Here is a 15,695-nt window from a genome sequence, read left to right on the forward strand (position 1 = left end):
TGGACGTTTTGTTTTTTGTGTTTTTTTCCCTCTATTCAGAGTGTGCGCACAACGCCATCCAACGAGGCCGTGACAATAGACTTCAGAGCCGTCACACTCAAGGCTGGAGACAGCAGATATACCAAAGTTGCAAGCATCAGTTTTGATGGTGAGTAGACATCCACGCGGTCACGGGACGTCCCTGCACAAGACCAATAGATAGACAGTTGCGGGGGGGGGGAAATGCAGACTTTGCTGCTGCTGAACAGCACGTGTGTGTTTTTTGTTCCCTCGCACTCGCTGTGGTTTCCAAGCGGCTGCCTTCGTTTCCATCCTGTTCCCTTTTTCTGCCACGTGCAGCAATGCAACCTTGACCACCGCTGTCGGAGGAGATTACACTTCTCCCTCGTTTATGTGCTAGAGGACAGCTTGTGGGGAAAACGGTCCTTATTTCCACCCGCTGCTTCTTTAACGACCGCGGGGCGTAACGAGAGCTTTCGGCGCGTTCACAAAACAACAACAACTTTCCTTTCTGTCTGTCTGTGCCGTTGTGCCTTTCGGTCACATAACATTCACTCAAGGAATTAGTAACCTCTCTTTAGTTTTTGCATTGCACAACTTCCTCAATGATGCTCGCGTCTGTGTGCGTGTTATTTTTTTTCATTTATTGTTTTTTCGGCCCTCCCTCCTCCTTTACAATGCGCTTGTGTAATTATGATTTTCTTTATTTCTCCTTTACAGCCTCGAAAGCAAGAAGACCATATCAGTTCTCTGGGAAAATAACAGTTAAAGCAAAAGAAAAGAGTTATTCCAAACTGGAAATCCCATACCAGGCTGAAGTTTTAGAAGGGTGAGTTACTTTACAGGGGGATAAAAACACATCGGACTGAAATAGATTATTACATTTTTAGTTTTTAGTTGTGTTTTTTTTAGTTTTGTTAATCACTTTTTTCCATCTCGTCTGTCAGCTACCTGGGCTTCGACCACACAGCCACATTGTTCCATATCAGAGACAGTCCGGTCGACCCGGTGGACAGACCCATCTTCCTCACTAACGCCTTTAGCTTCGCCATGCGGATACACAACGTGTCCCTGCCGGAAGAGGCCAAAACTATGTTCCAGGTTGGAGCGACGACACTGAGAGCGAACCCGGAGCTGCAGCCATGACGTGCACAAAAATATTAAAACCCTTTTTTTTTCTCCCCACTGTGTCGCTTTCAGGCGCAGAACTTCAGCTCCCCCATCGTAATCGCTCCCCACGAATCGCGCTACATTTTTTCCCTCCTCTTCCGGCCAGTCCGGCCCTCCATCCACATAGACAGCAACATCCTGCTCATCACAAACGCGTCAAAGTTCCACCTGCCCATTCGGGCCTACACAGGCTTCCTGGAGGTACAAAGAAAAAACAAAACACTTTGTGTCAAATTATTGTCAAACTATTCTCTGGACAGTATCCAAAAAAAATCTCTGTGGTGGTTCATTAGTTTTCCTCACAGTGGAATTGGATGAAAGTTAATTGTTCCAGAAACATTAGGTCTAAGTTGTGTGTACTTTTCATCTCCTTTTATAGTTTAAGACAGTGACGCGGGATCTTTTGATAAGATGCTTTGAGAAAGTAAATTCTGCCTCGGTGTCTCACCATCGCTGCCATATGCAGAAAAATCTCAACTGTTTAATACCTCTACAGGTTACGTTCAGCAGGACACTGAACCACACCTGCATAACTGCATTTATTTGATTGGAGTCAAACTCCCAAAAAAATAAAACGATAAAAATTAGCCGCCGTCTTTCCTTTGTGCTAATTGGATTTAACTGCCTCCAAATTAAATATGAGGAAAATATCCTGTGTAAGAGTTTCCTCTGATTTAACTGTTTGTCTGTGTGTGTGTCTGTGAACCCCATGTTTATGTCCAGCCACTGGTTCTGCCCCCAAGTCTGATGGACAACCTGCTGGACTTTGGCGTGTGCAGCGCAACGCACACCAGCAGCATCATATTTGTGGTGGTGAACAGTAATCCCATAGAGGTAAGAGGTAGAAACACCACATCCTGTGTGTGTGGCTGCCTCTCACATACAATCAGCAGCTGCTTGTGTGACAGCAGGGAATTTTTAAAATGTGATTTAAGAAATACCTCTGTCACTGTGTATTGTGTAACGCCTTGTAAATCATTTTGTGGCAGCAGCAGCCGCACACAAATTACCACAGATGCCTTCATGCAGGTTCTTTGCTCGCTGACTTAGTGTATTTGAACTTTGCAACCCCTTCGGCAACCTGTAATTCATCCAGAAATCCATTATTGAACGCGGTTGGTCGTCCTTGACTTAACGTTTCGCATCTCCTTCCTGTCTGGTGCAGCTGGAGATCAAGTCGTGGCTGGTCACCGGTGAGAGTCTGTCCATGGAGCTGCTGAAGACGGAGAAGGGAAACGCCACGGTGGCCCTGAGTCGCCTGCGAGAGCTGCAGAACACATCAGCCTCCAGCCACAGGACGGTACGAGCTCATTGTGTCCTCTGTGTGTGTGCGAGAGAGAGAGCTACAAATAACCATGAATGTTCAAGTGATGAGCAGATGGAATGGATTTCTCAAATCTGTTCATGCAAAATGGATCAAAGAACATTCTGGAAGAGGAGGCTAACTGTAAATATTTAGACTCCGTCCAGTCAAAAGTGAATGGAAGTCAGCACACACATTTATTCTTTCAGCAGCTTTGTGGAAGTTTTTGTCTTTTTCTATCGATAAAATTACTTCTACTTTTAACTCATGACCCCTTGAACGTTTGAGCCACTTCGCTGAACCAGTTGGTTCCTTTTTTTCTCTCCCTGACTTCAAAGCTGACAAGGTTGTTTCGTTGTCTTCGTAAAACACATTTTTTTAAATTCTGAGAATGGTTGACATTTTTTTTTTCAAGTGAATTCGTTGTCTTTGGGCGACAACTCGTCTGCATGCTCTTGTTCACCAGCAACACTTAGCAAGTTAGCGTCATGCACGCACAGAGCAGGCACATGCACACAGACAATTCCGTCCTGACACCTGCCTCAGATTTACATCTGTGGTTGGAAAACCAGACTCAGGCAGGACAAACAAAACTCAGACATATACAAAACATGCGCAACAAGTGCCTAGGCACAGAACATTACTTTTTGTTGTTGAATGCAAAACAGTTTCTTTGAGCGTGATCATTGCATCATCTGAGAGAGAGAGAAGGGAAAAAAGGTTGGAACCAGATAGATTGCAGAAGTCGCTAAATCAACTGCAGAGGTGCTTCTCAACCACTTCCTCCTGCGAGTGTCAGTGTGTAGCAGTGTAGGTGTGAAAACGAAACTCATACTGTTGTATTTCTGTCTTTCCCAGGTGATCTTGGCCTCCGGATATTACGCTGCCTTCAGGGTGACGCTGGTGGCCAAAGAGCTGGAGGGCTTGTATGATGGAGCCGTTCACATCACCACAGACTTTGAGGTGGGTCACCCAACTCCACATCCTCTGCTCTCGTCCCGAAAACCGCTTCATAATCCAACTACTAGGCTGCGTTCCACACTGTTTTTAGCAAGTGTCCAAATGGGATCTGACTCTGTTCAGACTGGGCCACATTATCGACTGATCTGACAGGTTGCTGTAGCAACAAGGTCAGAGCAGAGGCGTCGTCCAGCACGTGTAGTGTGTGACGTCATATAACTGCGGCAGCAGCACTTGTTGCGCTACATGGCCAGGAGCTTGGCTTGAATGGAGCTACAGTATCTCACCACACACTGATGAGCCAATGAGTTTCCTCCTCTGTCCAGGGACTGCTGTTTTCTACTGCTTCTGTCTGATCCATTGCGTTACAGCTCCGCACCTGGAATCGTGCTCTCTGGTCTGGCGCATTGGGTCTTGCGTCACGTACAGTGACGTCACGGACAGTCAAAACCCATCAGTGTGTTTGGAGCTGTTCACACTGAGACGCATCTGTCTAAATGTGATCTGAAACTACCTCCTGAATGTGGTTTCAATCCGTTTTGTGAAAATCGGATTTCATGTGACATTGTGACTGTTCAGACTACAAAAGAGCCATCCGGTTTCAGTCTGGATGGGCTGAAAATCGGATTTTGGCTGGCAGTCTGAACGCAGCCATTACACATTTGTACATGAAACTAAAGCGATGTGTTTCAAAATGAGAATAAAAAACCTTGCAAAGAGCACTCGCTGTCATTATTGCTATTGGAAGGCAGTGTGGGTGTGTTCAGGGAGCTCCGCTGGAAGGGAAGAGAAGAGATCTTTTCTGCATGAGAAACTTCAGGATGACCTTTTATAGGAAGCAGGAGGATCTCTCCGTCGTGCTCCGGGGAGCCGAGTCCTGCTGATTAGAGCGCAGCTGGTGTCTCTCTGTTGTGCATCACATGACCAGTAAATGCAATGAAGTGTTTATATTGTAGCGTTTGTAAAACGTGCCTTTAGCGGCGTGCCTGAAATACCACCTTATGCAATTTAGTTGCACTTTTTCCTTCTTCTTTATAATCTGACGTGGCTCCATCAGGCAGAAAATTGGATTTGTCGTCTGACAGAATTTTTCCCTTTTCCCCCTCATCAGATACTGACCATCCCAGTGAAAGCCGTCATCGCAGTGGGCACGTTGAGCAGCTCGCCCAAACACATCGTCTTTCCGCCCTCATTCCCCGTAAGTCACGTCACTGAAGGTTGCGCTTCTCTCGGCCAAATGAAATGCATATTTGAAACGCCACGTTTGCAATTGTATCATTTGTTTTGTTGTTGTGCCAGGGTAAAGTGGTCCACCAGAGCTACAGCATTCAGAGCTCCTTCACGCAGAAGGTGAGGCTGCAGCAGATCCGCTCGCTGACCGAAGACATCCGCTTCTACTACAAGCGGCTGCGCAGCAACAAGGACGAGCTGGAGCCCCGGCGCAAGTCCAAGGTAGCCACGCCCCTCAACCCGCCCTCCAGACCCCCGACCCTCGCCCCGGAGCGAGCGACGCCGCGCTCGTCTGCTGCCGACTGATTTTTTTCTTTCCTCCATCTTTTTCAGGTGGCAAATATTTATTTTGACGCCAGCTTGCAGTGTGGTGATCACTGTTATGTGGGGCTGCCATTTGTGCTTAAATGTAAGGGGCTTCTGTTATATTTATTTTTATTCTTTTTTTTTCTCCTTATTATTTTGGGAGTCAGTGTGACATTGGAGTCTCCTTCAGGAAAGAAAAATCAAGGGGATAAAAATGTAACATTTGTTATTGACAGCCGAGTCCAAACCCCACGGGCCGGCGCTGCAGGAGGACATATGGGACGCCGACGTGGACCTGCACCAGAAGCTGCTGCGGCGGTGGAAGGAGCTGAAGGAGCGCTCGGGCCACCAGTGAGCACGACCGCTAAGCTAGCTAGCCAGCTAGCGTGTGGATTCAGTCTGTCAGCGTTAACGCATTTATCGCGATTAATTAAATGCAATCCTTAACGCGTACATTTTTTGAGGCCTGGCTCACACCGGAAGCCCCTCGGAACAGAGCCCGCTTCCTTTCGGCGCCCTGGTTGACCGATGGTGTCGTTCAGACCAGACGCGAAGCGGCGCGCACCTCCGCAGCCGGCTCACACCGTGCAGCGATAGTTTCGGCATCTGGTCTATTTTGTGCGCGGGCAATCTGCGTTAAGCTGCACAGGAAGTCACTCAAAGAATCCGGTAAAGTTTCAGAATAAAAGCAGAATTTTACACATGCAAATGCAAACCGCGATTAATCACAGTTAACTATGAAGCTTCTGCGATTAATCGCAATTAAAAAATAATGAAAAAAATCGTTTCACAGCCCTTGTGTGGACACTTCGGTAATAGAATGTGACGCCCTCTCTCTCGTTTCTCTCTCGCTCCCTCCCTCGCTCTGCCTCAAAGGATCGAGGCCGTCTTTGAAATCAACACAGACCTGCAGAAGAACGTGCAAGCCAAAGTGACGGCGCAGCTGACCTGGCCCTCGGTGGTCAACTCCTCCCAGCAAATTATGTTCCCCCTCACCAACACAAACAGCTCCTCTGTGAGTGCCAACCAAGCCCACCCTTGTTGTGTCTCACGAGCGCCTCCGACACGCGGAGGGATATTTTAAGGCGTCGCTAAACGTCGGCGGCTTCGCCGTCTTTGTGTTGTTGATGCGACAGGACGAGGAGGTGGTCCTGCAGAACCCCGCAGACGTCCTGCTCTACGTCCAGGTTCTGCCCCTGGCCCTGCTGCCCAACCCTTCAGTGTTCTCCGGAAAGCTGGCCGACAGGTCAGAGAGCTGCTGCCACTTTGTATTGTTTGTTTGTTTTTTTTTCTTTCTTTCTAGCCCCCCCTCGTCCCTTTTCGGACTGTGACCGTCTCTCCTCTCCCACCACTTTTCCCAGGTTGCCTTTGGGAAATCTGTCCAACATCAACATCGACACAAACACCCTGGAGTTTCAGGTCTACAGAAACCGAGTGAGTGTCGCCACGCAGAGGGAATCAGCTGTTTGCCGTGTCATCAAACCGCAGCGCTGCGTGACAGACTCATCGTCCGCGAGCTGTTTATCTCTAACAGGCTGCTCTCTATCTCTCTGTGTGTGTGTGTGTGTGTGTGTGTGTGTGTGTGTGTGTGTGTGTGTGTGTGTGTGTGTGTGTGTGTGTGTGTGTGTGTGTGTGTGTGTGTGTGTGTGTGTGTGTGTGTGTGTGTGTTAGACATCTCTAACCAAGAGCAGTTCGGGGTTTGTGGAGGGATCAACTCGGCCGTTTGTGTACAACCTGCTGCTGCAGCCGGGGGAGGTCAGGTCCTTCAGCGTGAGGTTCACACCCGTCAGCAACCACAGCGTCTCCTCACTGCTCATCGTCAGGTAGCACCGTTAAAATATATATATATATATATATATATATGTGTGTGTGTATTTCTTTCTCTAAGTCTCTAAATCATCTCAATTTGTTTTTTTCCCCTCTTTAGGAACAATTTGACGGTGATCGACACGATCCTCCTCCACGGCCGAGGTGCCACCGAGAGCCTCAAGGTGGCTGGGAAGCCTCCGGGTCAGGGCAGCTCGCTGAGGTTCAAGATGACCGAGGCGCTGCTCAAAGAGTGCACAGAGAGTGAGTCAGCTGTTCACGCCAGGCTGCCGCCGCAGCTTTTTTACGCAGCTGTTCCTGCCTGCCGTCTCCTACACAGCCAGGGTGTGATTTAATACTTAAGAGTTTCCGCTCGCCCCCCGGTGGCCAGACCACGCCAGTCTTGATTGATTTATTTGGTGCGATTTATTGGCGGTTGTATTCAAATCGACTCTGCCCTGCACGAGGGAGCCGATTGTGTGAGCACTCGGCCTCGGAGCCGCGTGAGCGGAACGTGAGTCTTACATGACCACAACCGTATGTGCAGAGAGGCTGAAACCCATTTTTAATGATGTAAATAAAGCTGCGTGTGGACGTGCTCTGACAAATCAGTCTAAACATAGAACGGCTCTGTCAGCTGTTTTTGAGGCCGTGTGTTTAAATCCTGACTGTATTTTAATAAGGTCATTTAATGATCAAGAAGAGAGGAAGTTGTAGGTATTTTGTTGAATTCTGCTCCTAAGAAAAATCTCAATTTACTTTTTAGAAAAAGTTGCAGATGCTCAGCCTTAGTTGTTTTTTAACTAGAATATACATAGTTTTAATGTAGATTTATCAAACTGTAACAGTGTAATGTTACAAATATGTGCAATATTTTATATTGCAAAAAATTATGTAAGAATCATGAGACAACCCAAAAGTGACAGTGATATATTAATGATGAATGATGTTTTATTTTATTTTTTTAATTAACTCTTCATGCGTGTTGTGCTGTATTTCAGAGACAAGAGTCAGAGAGCCAAACTTCACCCTGAAAAAAATCTTCCGGGTGGAGAACACGGGCCTGCTGCCCATCACCATCAAGTCGGCAGAAATCAACGGGCTGCCCTGCGAGGGCTACGGATTCAAAGTCCTCAACTGTCAAGAATTTGCACTTAAGCCAAACACTTCGAGGGACCTCATCATAATGTGAGTGAAGACGCTGCTGCTGCTGCTGCTGCTGCTGCTGCTGCTGCTGCTGCTGCTGCTGCTGCTGCTGCTGCTGCTGCTGCTGACGACGCTGCCTGTGTGTCTCTCTGTGTCTAATGAGATCATGGAGCTGGAGAAGACGACTCTGGGTTGCAGCCTATGAACCTGTGTGTGTGTGTGTGTGTGTGTGTGTGTGTGTGTGTGTGTGTGTGTGTGTGTGTGTGTGTGTGTGTGTGTGTGTGTGTGTGTGTGTGTGTGTGTGTGTGTGTGTGTGTGTGTGTGTGGCGCGCGCGCGCTCCCCCCCACCCCCACATCTCCCACAGGGTCTATTTATACTTCCCCTCAGCCTCTTGCACTGAGTAAGCCCTCAGTAAGAGGATGAATCGCTCCTTGTGTCCCTGCTCGTCCCCTCAAGTCTCTTTTTTCTTCTTCTTCATCGCTTGAAGTCTTGCTGCAAAAAAACAACAACTACATCTCTAATGTTTAAATTGCAAAGTTAAAGATATTTGTTGTCTGTACTTTGAAATCGAAGGTTGTATTTGGATCGAATAAAGAGTTTAAGGAGAGGAGAGGCACTGACCCAGTGACCTGAACTTTTTGTCTCAGTCCTGCAGCTGAAACACTAATGTTTGCTCCAAAGACCCCCACTGCCACACTGCAGCCTACAGCTCACAAGCTTGCGTTGGTGCAAGTGTGTCTGTGAGAGGGGAAAGAGGGAGCGTTGTGCGACTTCCCGGCACCTGTCAGAGCGGAGCAGGGCTGGAAGACTGCGGGACTTTTTAACCTTTTAACCTCTGAATAACAGTCTTTTGGCGAGGAGCCGAGGAGCCAGTGAGAAACCTCAGTGTCAGATCCCTGCTGCGCACACAGGAGCTTTGATTTTGATGCGCTGCTAACTAAACGCCTGGAGGATTTGAGACTTGATTTGCAAAGCAAATAAGCCCAAATAGTGGGTGGTTTGATCAGCTGTAGGCGTTCATACAGTGGGTGTGAAGCGTGCTGCTGGAACAGCCTATAACCCCGGAGCTCCAGGCCCACAAACAACTCGTCTCTCTTCTCCACGTCAGGTTTACACCCGACTTCACCTCGTCTCGAGTAATCCGGGAGCTGAAACTGGTCACGTGCGGCGGTTCCGAGTTCGTGTTCGTCCTGAACGCCTCCCTGCCCTACCACATGTTGGCCGCGTGTGCCGAGAGCCTGCCGAGGCCGAGCTGGGAGCTGGAGCTCTACATCATCGTGTGTCTTATCATGAGGTCGGTGTCACCTCGTTTCTTTTTCATGGTTTGGTATTTTGTATATGCGGCTCACTCCGGTGCTCCCCTCCCCGCCTCCACAGCTGTATGTTCCTGCTGGTGCTCACCACGGCCTACCTGGAGGCTCAGAGCATCTGGGAGCCTTTCAAGAAGCGCGTGTCGGTGGAATCCAACTCCAGCCTGGAGACGGGCCGACCGTTCAATCTCAGGGAAATTGTGCAAAATCACAGTGATTCAAAGTACGTTGTATTTATTCTTTATTTATTTATCTTCCCCCATATTATCCAGTGCAGAAACCAACAGTATTGGGGGGGGAGTTTTTGGACACCCTTAATTCTTTTTATACTCAATCTCAATTATTGTTATGTTAAGTATTTGGTAAATTAATGCTTTTTATGTGTGTGTTGGAAAAGGTTTGGCTGCATCAGACGCACAGAAACAAATGGAAATTATTTTATTTGTTGTTGATGAGACAAATGAAGTAAACTCCAGCTAGCCTTTGGCCCAATGTTACCGTAGTTGCTTCGTCATTTATTTTTGATGAAATTATGTAGTTATTTTTCATTTTACTGTTTTTTTTTTACTTGTGTCAGAAAGGTCCTGTTTTATCTTCACCATGGAATAGTGAGAAACGTAACTCTGATTCCTTTCTTTGTCTGGTACATGTGGAGAAATTCACAAGCAGAACAGAACTCAAGCAACTACTGAAAAAAAGGAAAAATACACTCCCATATGTCGTACTAATTCCACGTCATTCTTTTGAAATGTTTGACACTGGGCCTTTCAGTAGAACCAGTTCATCCACTACAAAATCAGGCAACAGGTGACATATTTAAAAGGAAGCTGCTCACAGCGCCCCCCGCTGGCTTCTGGAAGGATTGTTAAGGTTGCAGAAAGGCAGCAGATTGTTGACCGACTCTCCTCCTTCGTTCCGTCCAGGCTCAACGACTTCGGCGACCCACCGCAGAACTCCAGGGGGGCTTACGCCTCCACTAACGGGGCGGTTCGGGGCGGCGGCAGCGGCCGGGCAAGCGGCGGCCGCTCACTGTCCGACTCCGACGGCCAGGACAAGAGGTCCAGGATCGGCTTCGGCCGCGCGTCCGTGCAGACGGCCTCCTCCCAGCCGAGCAAAGGAGGGGGCGCGGCCTCGGGCCAGGACGCCGGCCCGCCGGCCCCCTGTCAGCTGACCAACCGGAAAGCTCGGAGCTCCAAGCCAGTGCTGGACCTCTCCAGTCAGAGTCTGGCCGCCTCACAGCCACCTCAGCGAGGCCTCGGCCCCGACGACGCAGAGTACAACAGCCTGATTGGAGCCATGGACAACGACCTGGACCGTCCAGAGCCTCCGAGCAGAGACAACAGCCAGCAGGAGGCGCCCAGCACCCAGCTGCTGCAGAGCAAAGGTACCCACACCTACCTGTCTCTCTGTCTGCCTGTCTGTCTGTCTGTGCCATCACTTGACAGAGGGGTTGCTGAGGTTGTTTTTCTTGTTGTGGTGTTGCAGTGCTGGAGTCCAAAGGGAAGCTGCGGGGCAAAGCGAAAGCCCAGAAGAAGAAGGAGGAGAAGGAGAAGAAGGCGGCAGCAAAGACTCAGGGAGACGAGCTGAAGGAGAGCCTGGCCGACAACGACGACAGCTCCTCCACCACCACAGAGACCTCCAACCCCGACATGGAGAACAGCATCAAAGAGGTGAGACGCCTTCTGGGTCCTTCCACCGTTCACCATCCCAGTGAAGGTTGTGCTTGATCTTTTTTTTTTTTCCAATTGATCTTGTCAGTCTCAGAGCTGAAATTCAAAATTTAGTTTAAAAAGTTCATCTGGGACATCAGTGGTGCAGCATTTCACCGTCAATTATCTCAAAGTCTCCAGAAAATATTAGCCTTTTGTTTACAGTCCCCTGCTGAAAATGCTTTGTTTCAGCTTCCTTTATTTGGACCTTCCGCTTCTTTGTAAGAACTGTTCATTGTAACTTGGTCAAGGACTCTTTTTTTTTTTTTTTTTTTTTTGGAAAGAAATCCCTTGCAGTTTCCTGAGATCCATGTAACACTTGCATAACATTTTTCTCAACCAGGAACCAGTGAAAAAGAAAGGTCGGACAGTAACCACAGTCAAGGCAAAAGAAGAACCTTCAAGCTTCCTCACCAAACCCAAAATAAAGAAACAAGCATCCATAAAGAAAGAGAATCCAATAGAAAAGTCCAGGTTGAGCGACGCTCATCGTCTTTGGCTCGTTGATTTGTTTTTCAGACTATTTTGATTTTACAGAAACCTTTTCACCGTTCTTTCAGTTCGCTGGAGCTGCCATACGTGACGCCACTGGAGAACAAGCAACGCAAGAGCTTCACCACCAAGGCGCTCTACCCGCACACCAACATCCCCAAAGCCAGACAAGTGCAGAAACAGAGATGTGAGTTTTGAAAAAAGTAACAAAAAAAAGAAGATCTTGCCCCTCGGGCCTTTTGCTTCAACACCTGGTGTTTTCCTGCGACAGCAGACGGAAAGCTGGAGGAGGTGCGGCCCACCCTGCTGTCCAAGCTGCTGTCCAGCGGCTCGGTGTCCGAACCGGGACACAGCAGCAGCTCCGAGGGCGAGAAGGAGTTTGCAGCTCCCGAGTGGGACGTGCCGCTCACCAAGAACAGCCTGCGTGAGTAACCGCCGGGATTCCACCAGCATCCCGTCCAGAACCAGAAGCAGACTGACTGAGGGCCGCGCCCTCGCCCCCCCACCCTGCTCTCCCCCTGCAGAAGCAGACAGCCTCCAGCAGATCTCCCTGCAGACGCTCAACGCCGACCCATTCCTGAAGAGGGCGGCCACGGCCGAGACCTGCTCCCCGCCGCCCACATCACCCATCCTGCAGCCCCGGGTCACCTACAGCAGCGTGCTCAACAGCAACAGGTGCGCACCAGCCATCTGGATCTCCACAAGAGACAGCGTCTTACTTATATAACATATTTCATATTTTTTCCGTTTACAGCCTCCTTATCAGCAGGGCCATTTGTGACATCACAAAGAGACTGTTACCAGAACTGTTGTGCTTTAAAACACGGTTTGAGAGGCGGAGAATCATGAAAATTTATAAAACTTTACTTAAAAATTGATAATGTACCACCTAATTACCACCTAGTAATGTACCTCTAATTGTTCTATCAAAAGGTTTCTGTTCAGTTTTACTCTGTACATGTCAATGAATGTCGTTCAGTGTGTCTCAAAAGACCTCATCCTAATTGTTAACTTCATGAAATTAAGTTACCCTCTGTGTAGGGCAGCGCGATTAATCAATTTTAAATTGAAATCGGATTTTTTTTTCTTTTAGTCAAGACGATGTTAAAAAGAGAAAAATCAGAAAATGGATTTTCCTCTCATGCTTCCAGGTCGGTGCCTCTGGGCTCCCGTAGTCGTCCTCCCCTCTCGAGAAGCTGTTAACTGGCTACCTTTGTTTACTCGCATTTGTAGTTGTCCTAGCAGCCGATGTTTAAACCAGGAAGTGATTCCGTATGCTGCCCTCGCCACTACCTGTTGGTAAATTATTTTTCCCAAGTTGCGTACGACATGCACTTGTCCCGTTGTAGGAGCATATTTAACGAGATTTACCCCAGCTTTCATAGAAAAAAAAACGGGATGATATTTTTGTTCAAAATCGCCCAGCCCAGTTAAGGTTATTTTGTTTGTTAATTATCCTATTCAGTGGAAAAACCAACTTTGAGGCCTTTGATAACCTAACCTCATGAATTCCCTCAGGTCTTTACTGCTGAAGGACTCCAAGCTACAAATGCATTAAAATGACATCCTTTGACAATTTTGCTGTGACTCAAGAAGTAATCGTTTTGGTTTTTTTTGTCCATTCCATTATTCTTGCAGTGAGGGGAACCAAAAGAAGGCCCCAGGAAACAAATTACCTGCAGCGGCTCCACTTCCAGGCAAGAATGGGAACCCGACATTTGCTGCTGTGGCTGCAGGTTACGATAAAAGTCCAGGTAAATACACACAGGTGACCTGCAGGCCGAACGGGCCAGCGGCATAGTTGGAACGGTTATTTTTTGTTTCTTCAACTTATTGAGAATGTAACATGTCTGCGATGTCCTTCAGGCGGCTCTGGTCCCAGTAAAAGTGACATCCCGGGGAAGAGTCTGGCCCACATGACCTCGGTGGAGAGCGACAGCTCCGACAGGTGACGAGCTCAAATCCACTCGCGCCCTCAACGTGCGGCGTTCGGAGCCGCATCCACAGTTCAAGTTCTGTATCTCTGCTTCTGTCCCGCCGCAGCTCCAGACTGTGGAGCCCCATCGACACCGTCGGCAGTCCCAGCTTGCCTTCGGCAAACTCCTTCTCGGCGTTCGGATCCAGCAATTCCTTCAACTTGACGCGAGGTAAAAGCTGCTGATGGTGGAGGAAAATGGAGATTCAAGATTCAATATTTACAGATTTCATCTGCCACATGTCACATTACATGGCAGTGAAATGCTGGTGTGGCTGAACCCGACGTCATTGTGCATACAAGGAATAAAGAAAGTGTTTGGGGGGGGGGGGGGATTTAATAAGTGGCAAGTTTTACATATGTTTTACATAAATACAAAGTTAAAAGATTAAAAAAGTTGCAAGTACAAATAAGGGTGTTTGAAGCGTTATGCAATACTATACAATATAATATAATTAGTTGGAAACGATGGAATGAAAAATATGACATAATATAACATAATATCAACAGTTGTAGTCGTATTAATATCAGTAAAATAATTGTAATTGTAGTCCAATAGTGCAGTATACTATAATAAACATAATAAACAGTATAATATAATTAGCTACATGATTTTTGAAATATATGAGGAGGGAGAGGGGAGCGGCCGGTTGTTTTTTTTTTTTTTTTTTTTTTCCTCCCCTCTCTCTCTCTCCCCCCACCCCAACAAGTGTCTGCTGTGTGCCTCAGTGTTCAGTGGAATGAATCTCCCGAAGCCGCTGGAACCTCAGCAGAGCTGGGCCGAGTTCAGCACCGTGCCCTCATCCATCTGGGACATCCCCACCAACGACGCCCTGCACTCCTGGCCCAGCAGCTCCGGCTCTCCAACCGTCCCGACTGCAGTAAGGAGCCTCCGAACGCATCATTCTTTCTTTTTTTCTGTTTTCTTTTTTTCAAAAAATGCCTCATGATGCTCCGGTTCACCACAAACGTTTCACAAACCTCCTTCCTATCTTCTTCTCTAGTCACTCCTGGGAAACTCCCGCAGCCCTTGGTCGGCGCCCGCTCCCTTCGGCAGCTCCATCTGGTCGACGAGCGCCGACTCCACCCTGAACCCGTTCACGCAGACGACCAGCACCACCACGCTGACCGACTACGTGAGCAGCCCAGCGCCGTCGCCGCCGGCCTCCGCCGAGATGACTCGCACCTACAACCCGTGGAACGCGTGGCCGCCCACCCTGGGCCGCCGCAGCAGCTCCGAGCCCTGGCCCAGCTCCTCCGACAACACGCAGTGACGGCACTTGACAGCAACTCGCCCGGACGCCACATCCGACTCTTCCAACGAGAGAAAGAAACCCCAGCAGAAAGCCTTGTTTCCCAAAACGTGGTTGGCGGCCCAGATGTTGGTCAGCAAAGCCCCTACAATTTCATTTTCTGCAGCTTTTTTATTTGACGGGGGGGAAAGTTTTATTCAAAATTTGTTTTAATAAGGCGCCCGTGATTTAAAAAAGAAAAGAAAAAAAAAAGATAAGCGTAGCATGCTAATGCCAGTGGAAACATTTTGCTGTCACGAAAGCTGCTGGTATTGCTACATTGTTTGGCCCATAAGCTCTCCAAAACACAGTATTGCAGTTGGTTTTTTTAAAAAAAACCCTGTCTTCACACTCACTTTGGTTCTTATTGTTTCTTTTTTTAAAGTTTTGACTTTTAAGTTGTTGCACTCGACTTTAATTTGACAGCAGGGATCTTAATCCAAAATTGGGAATAAATGGCTAGAAAATTGGTTGTTTTCCCTCGTTTTCTGGTTCATCTGGTTCACCTCAAAATAAAAAAAAGTGCAGGACCCGAGAAGGTTTGAGTTTGAGGTTTGTTGTATACACTACCTCTGTTTGTCAGCAAATTTAAATAAAGTACTTCAGCAAGACGTATTGTACTGTCTATTCTTCGCCACTAGGGGGTGGCAGATATATATTGGAATAACAAGTCAAGTGTCCTCGAATAATTTAGTTTCTGGAATTAGTAATGTGCATTACACCCAGTGACAGTGCTGGTAACCATTGTGTACGTGTGTGTTTGTAGAATGTCGATCCGTTCAGTCCAGTCTCTCTTCTACGTAAAGCGTCCGACCAGGAGGTGAAATCAACTGATTTGATTTTATTTAAAAAATAAATTAATTATTATTTATTTTTTACAGTTTGAAACAAGAACGTGGAGTAAAAAAAAAAAAAAAAAAAACAGGTCAAAAGAATTTTGGGCTCCAAAATCTGGCTTGACCCACAATGGCTTCCCTCCTCTTCCAAACAAACAT

At 47.7% G+C, this 15,695-nt stretch overlaps 1 protein-coding gene across 4 annotated transcripts in view; it reads left to right on the forward strand.

The window, feature by feature from the left end:
• tmem131 (transmembrane protein 131) overlaps positions 1-15,311 on the forward strand; it is a 29,520-nt gene extending 14,209 nt beyond the window's left edge. The window contains exons 12-42 of one of the 4 annotated variants that reach the window (XM_076045721.1): positions 40-148; positions 721-829; positions 948-1,101; positions 1,201-1,371; positions 1,894-2,004; positions 2,336-2,470; positions 3,332-3,436; positions 4,545-4,631; positions 4,733-4,885; positions 4,997-5,072; positions 5,206-5,320; positions 5,846-5,984; positions 6,106-6,215; positions 6,331-6,403; positions 6,641-6,792; positions 6,897-7,039; positions 7,777-7,963; positions 9,031-9,216; positions 9,300-9,455; positions 10,156-10,616; positions 10,718-10,902; positions 11,285-11,415; positions 11,502-11,620; positions 11,705-11,857; positions 11,958-12,108; positions 12,667-12,732; positions 13,072-13,187; positions 13,300-13,381; positions 13,477-13,580; positions 14,138-14,289; positions 14,413-15,311. In XM_076045721.1, the coding sequence (XP_075901836.1) occupies positions 40-148; positions 721-829; positions 948-1,101; positions 1,201-1,371; positions 1,894-2,004; positions 2,336-2,470; positions 3,332-3,436; positions 4,545-4,631; positions 4,733-4,885; positions 4,997-5,072; positions 5,206-5,320; positions 5,846-5,984; positions 6,106-6,215; positions 6,331-6,403; positions 6,641-6,792; positions 6,897-7,039; positions 7,777-7,963; positions 9,031-9,216; positions 9,300-9,455; positions 10,156-10,616; positions 10,718-10,902; positions 11,285-11,415; positions 11,502-11,620; positions 11,705-11,857; positions 11,958-12,108; positions 12,667-12,732; positions 13,072-13,187; positions 13,300-13,381; positions 13,477-13,580; positions 14,138-14,289; positions 14,413-14,682 (4,461 nt within the window). In that variant the 3' untranslated portion in view covers positions 14,683-15,311. The remainder of the gene's footprint in view (positions 1-39; positions 149-720; positions 830-947; positions 1,102-1,200; positions 1,372-1,893; positions 2,005-2,335; positions 2,471-3,331; positions 3,437-4,544; positions 4,632-4,732; positions 4,886-4,996; positions 5,073-5,205; positions 5,321-5,845; positions 5,985-6,105; positions 6,216-6,330; positions 6,404-6,640; positions 6,793-6,896; positions 7,040-7,776; positions 7,964-9,030; positions 9,217-9,299; positions 9,456-10,155; positions 10,617-10,717; positions 10,903-11,284; positions 11,416-11,501; positions 11,621-11,704; positions 11,858-11,957; positions 12,109-12,666; positions 12,733-13,071; positions 13,188-13,299; positions 13,382-13,476; positions 13,581-14,137; positions 14,290-14,412) is intronic. The other 3 variants (XM_076045722.1, XM_076045723.1, XM_076045724.1) reach the window with 3 other exon arrangements.
• The last annotated feature ends 384 nt before the right edge of the window (positions 15,312-15,695 follow it).

This window comes from Nelusetta ayraudi, unplaced genomic scaffold (genome assembly GCF_046127955.1).
Source record: "Nelusetta ayraudi isolate G7.1 ecotype Tasmania unplaced genomic scaffold, CSIRO-AGI_Nayr_v1 ptg000084l, whole genome shotgun sequence".
Classification (NCBI taxonomy): Eukaryota; Metazoa; Chordata; class Actinopteri; order Tetraodontiformes; family Monacanthidae; genus Nelusetta; species Nelusetta ayraudi.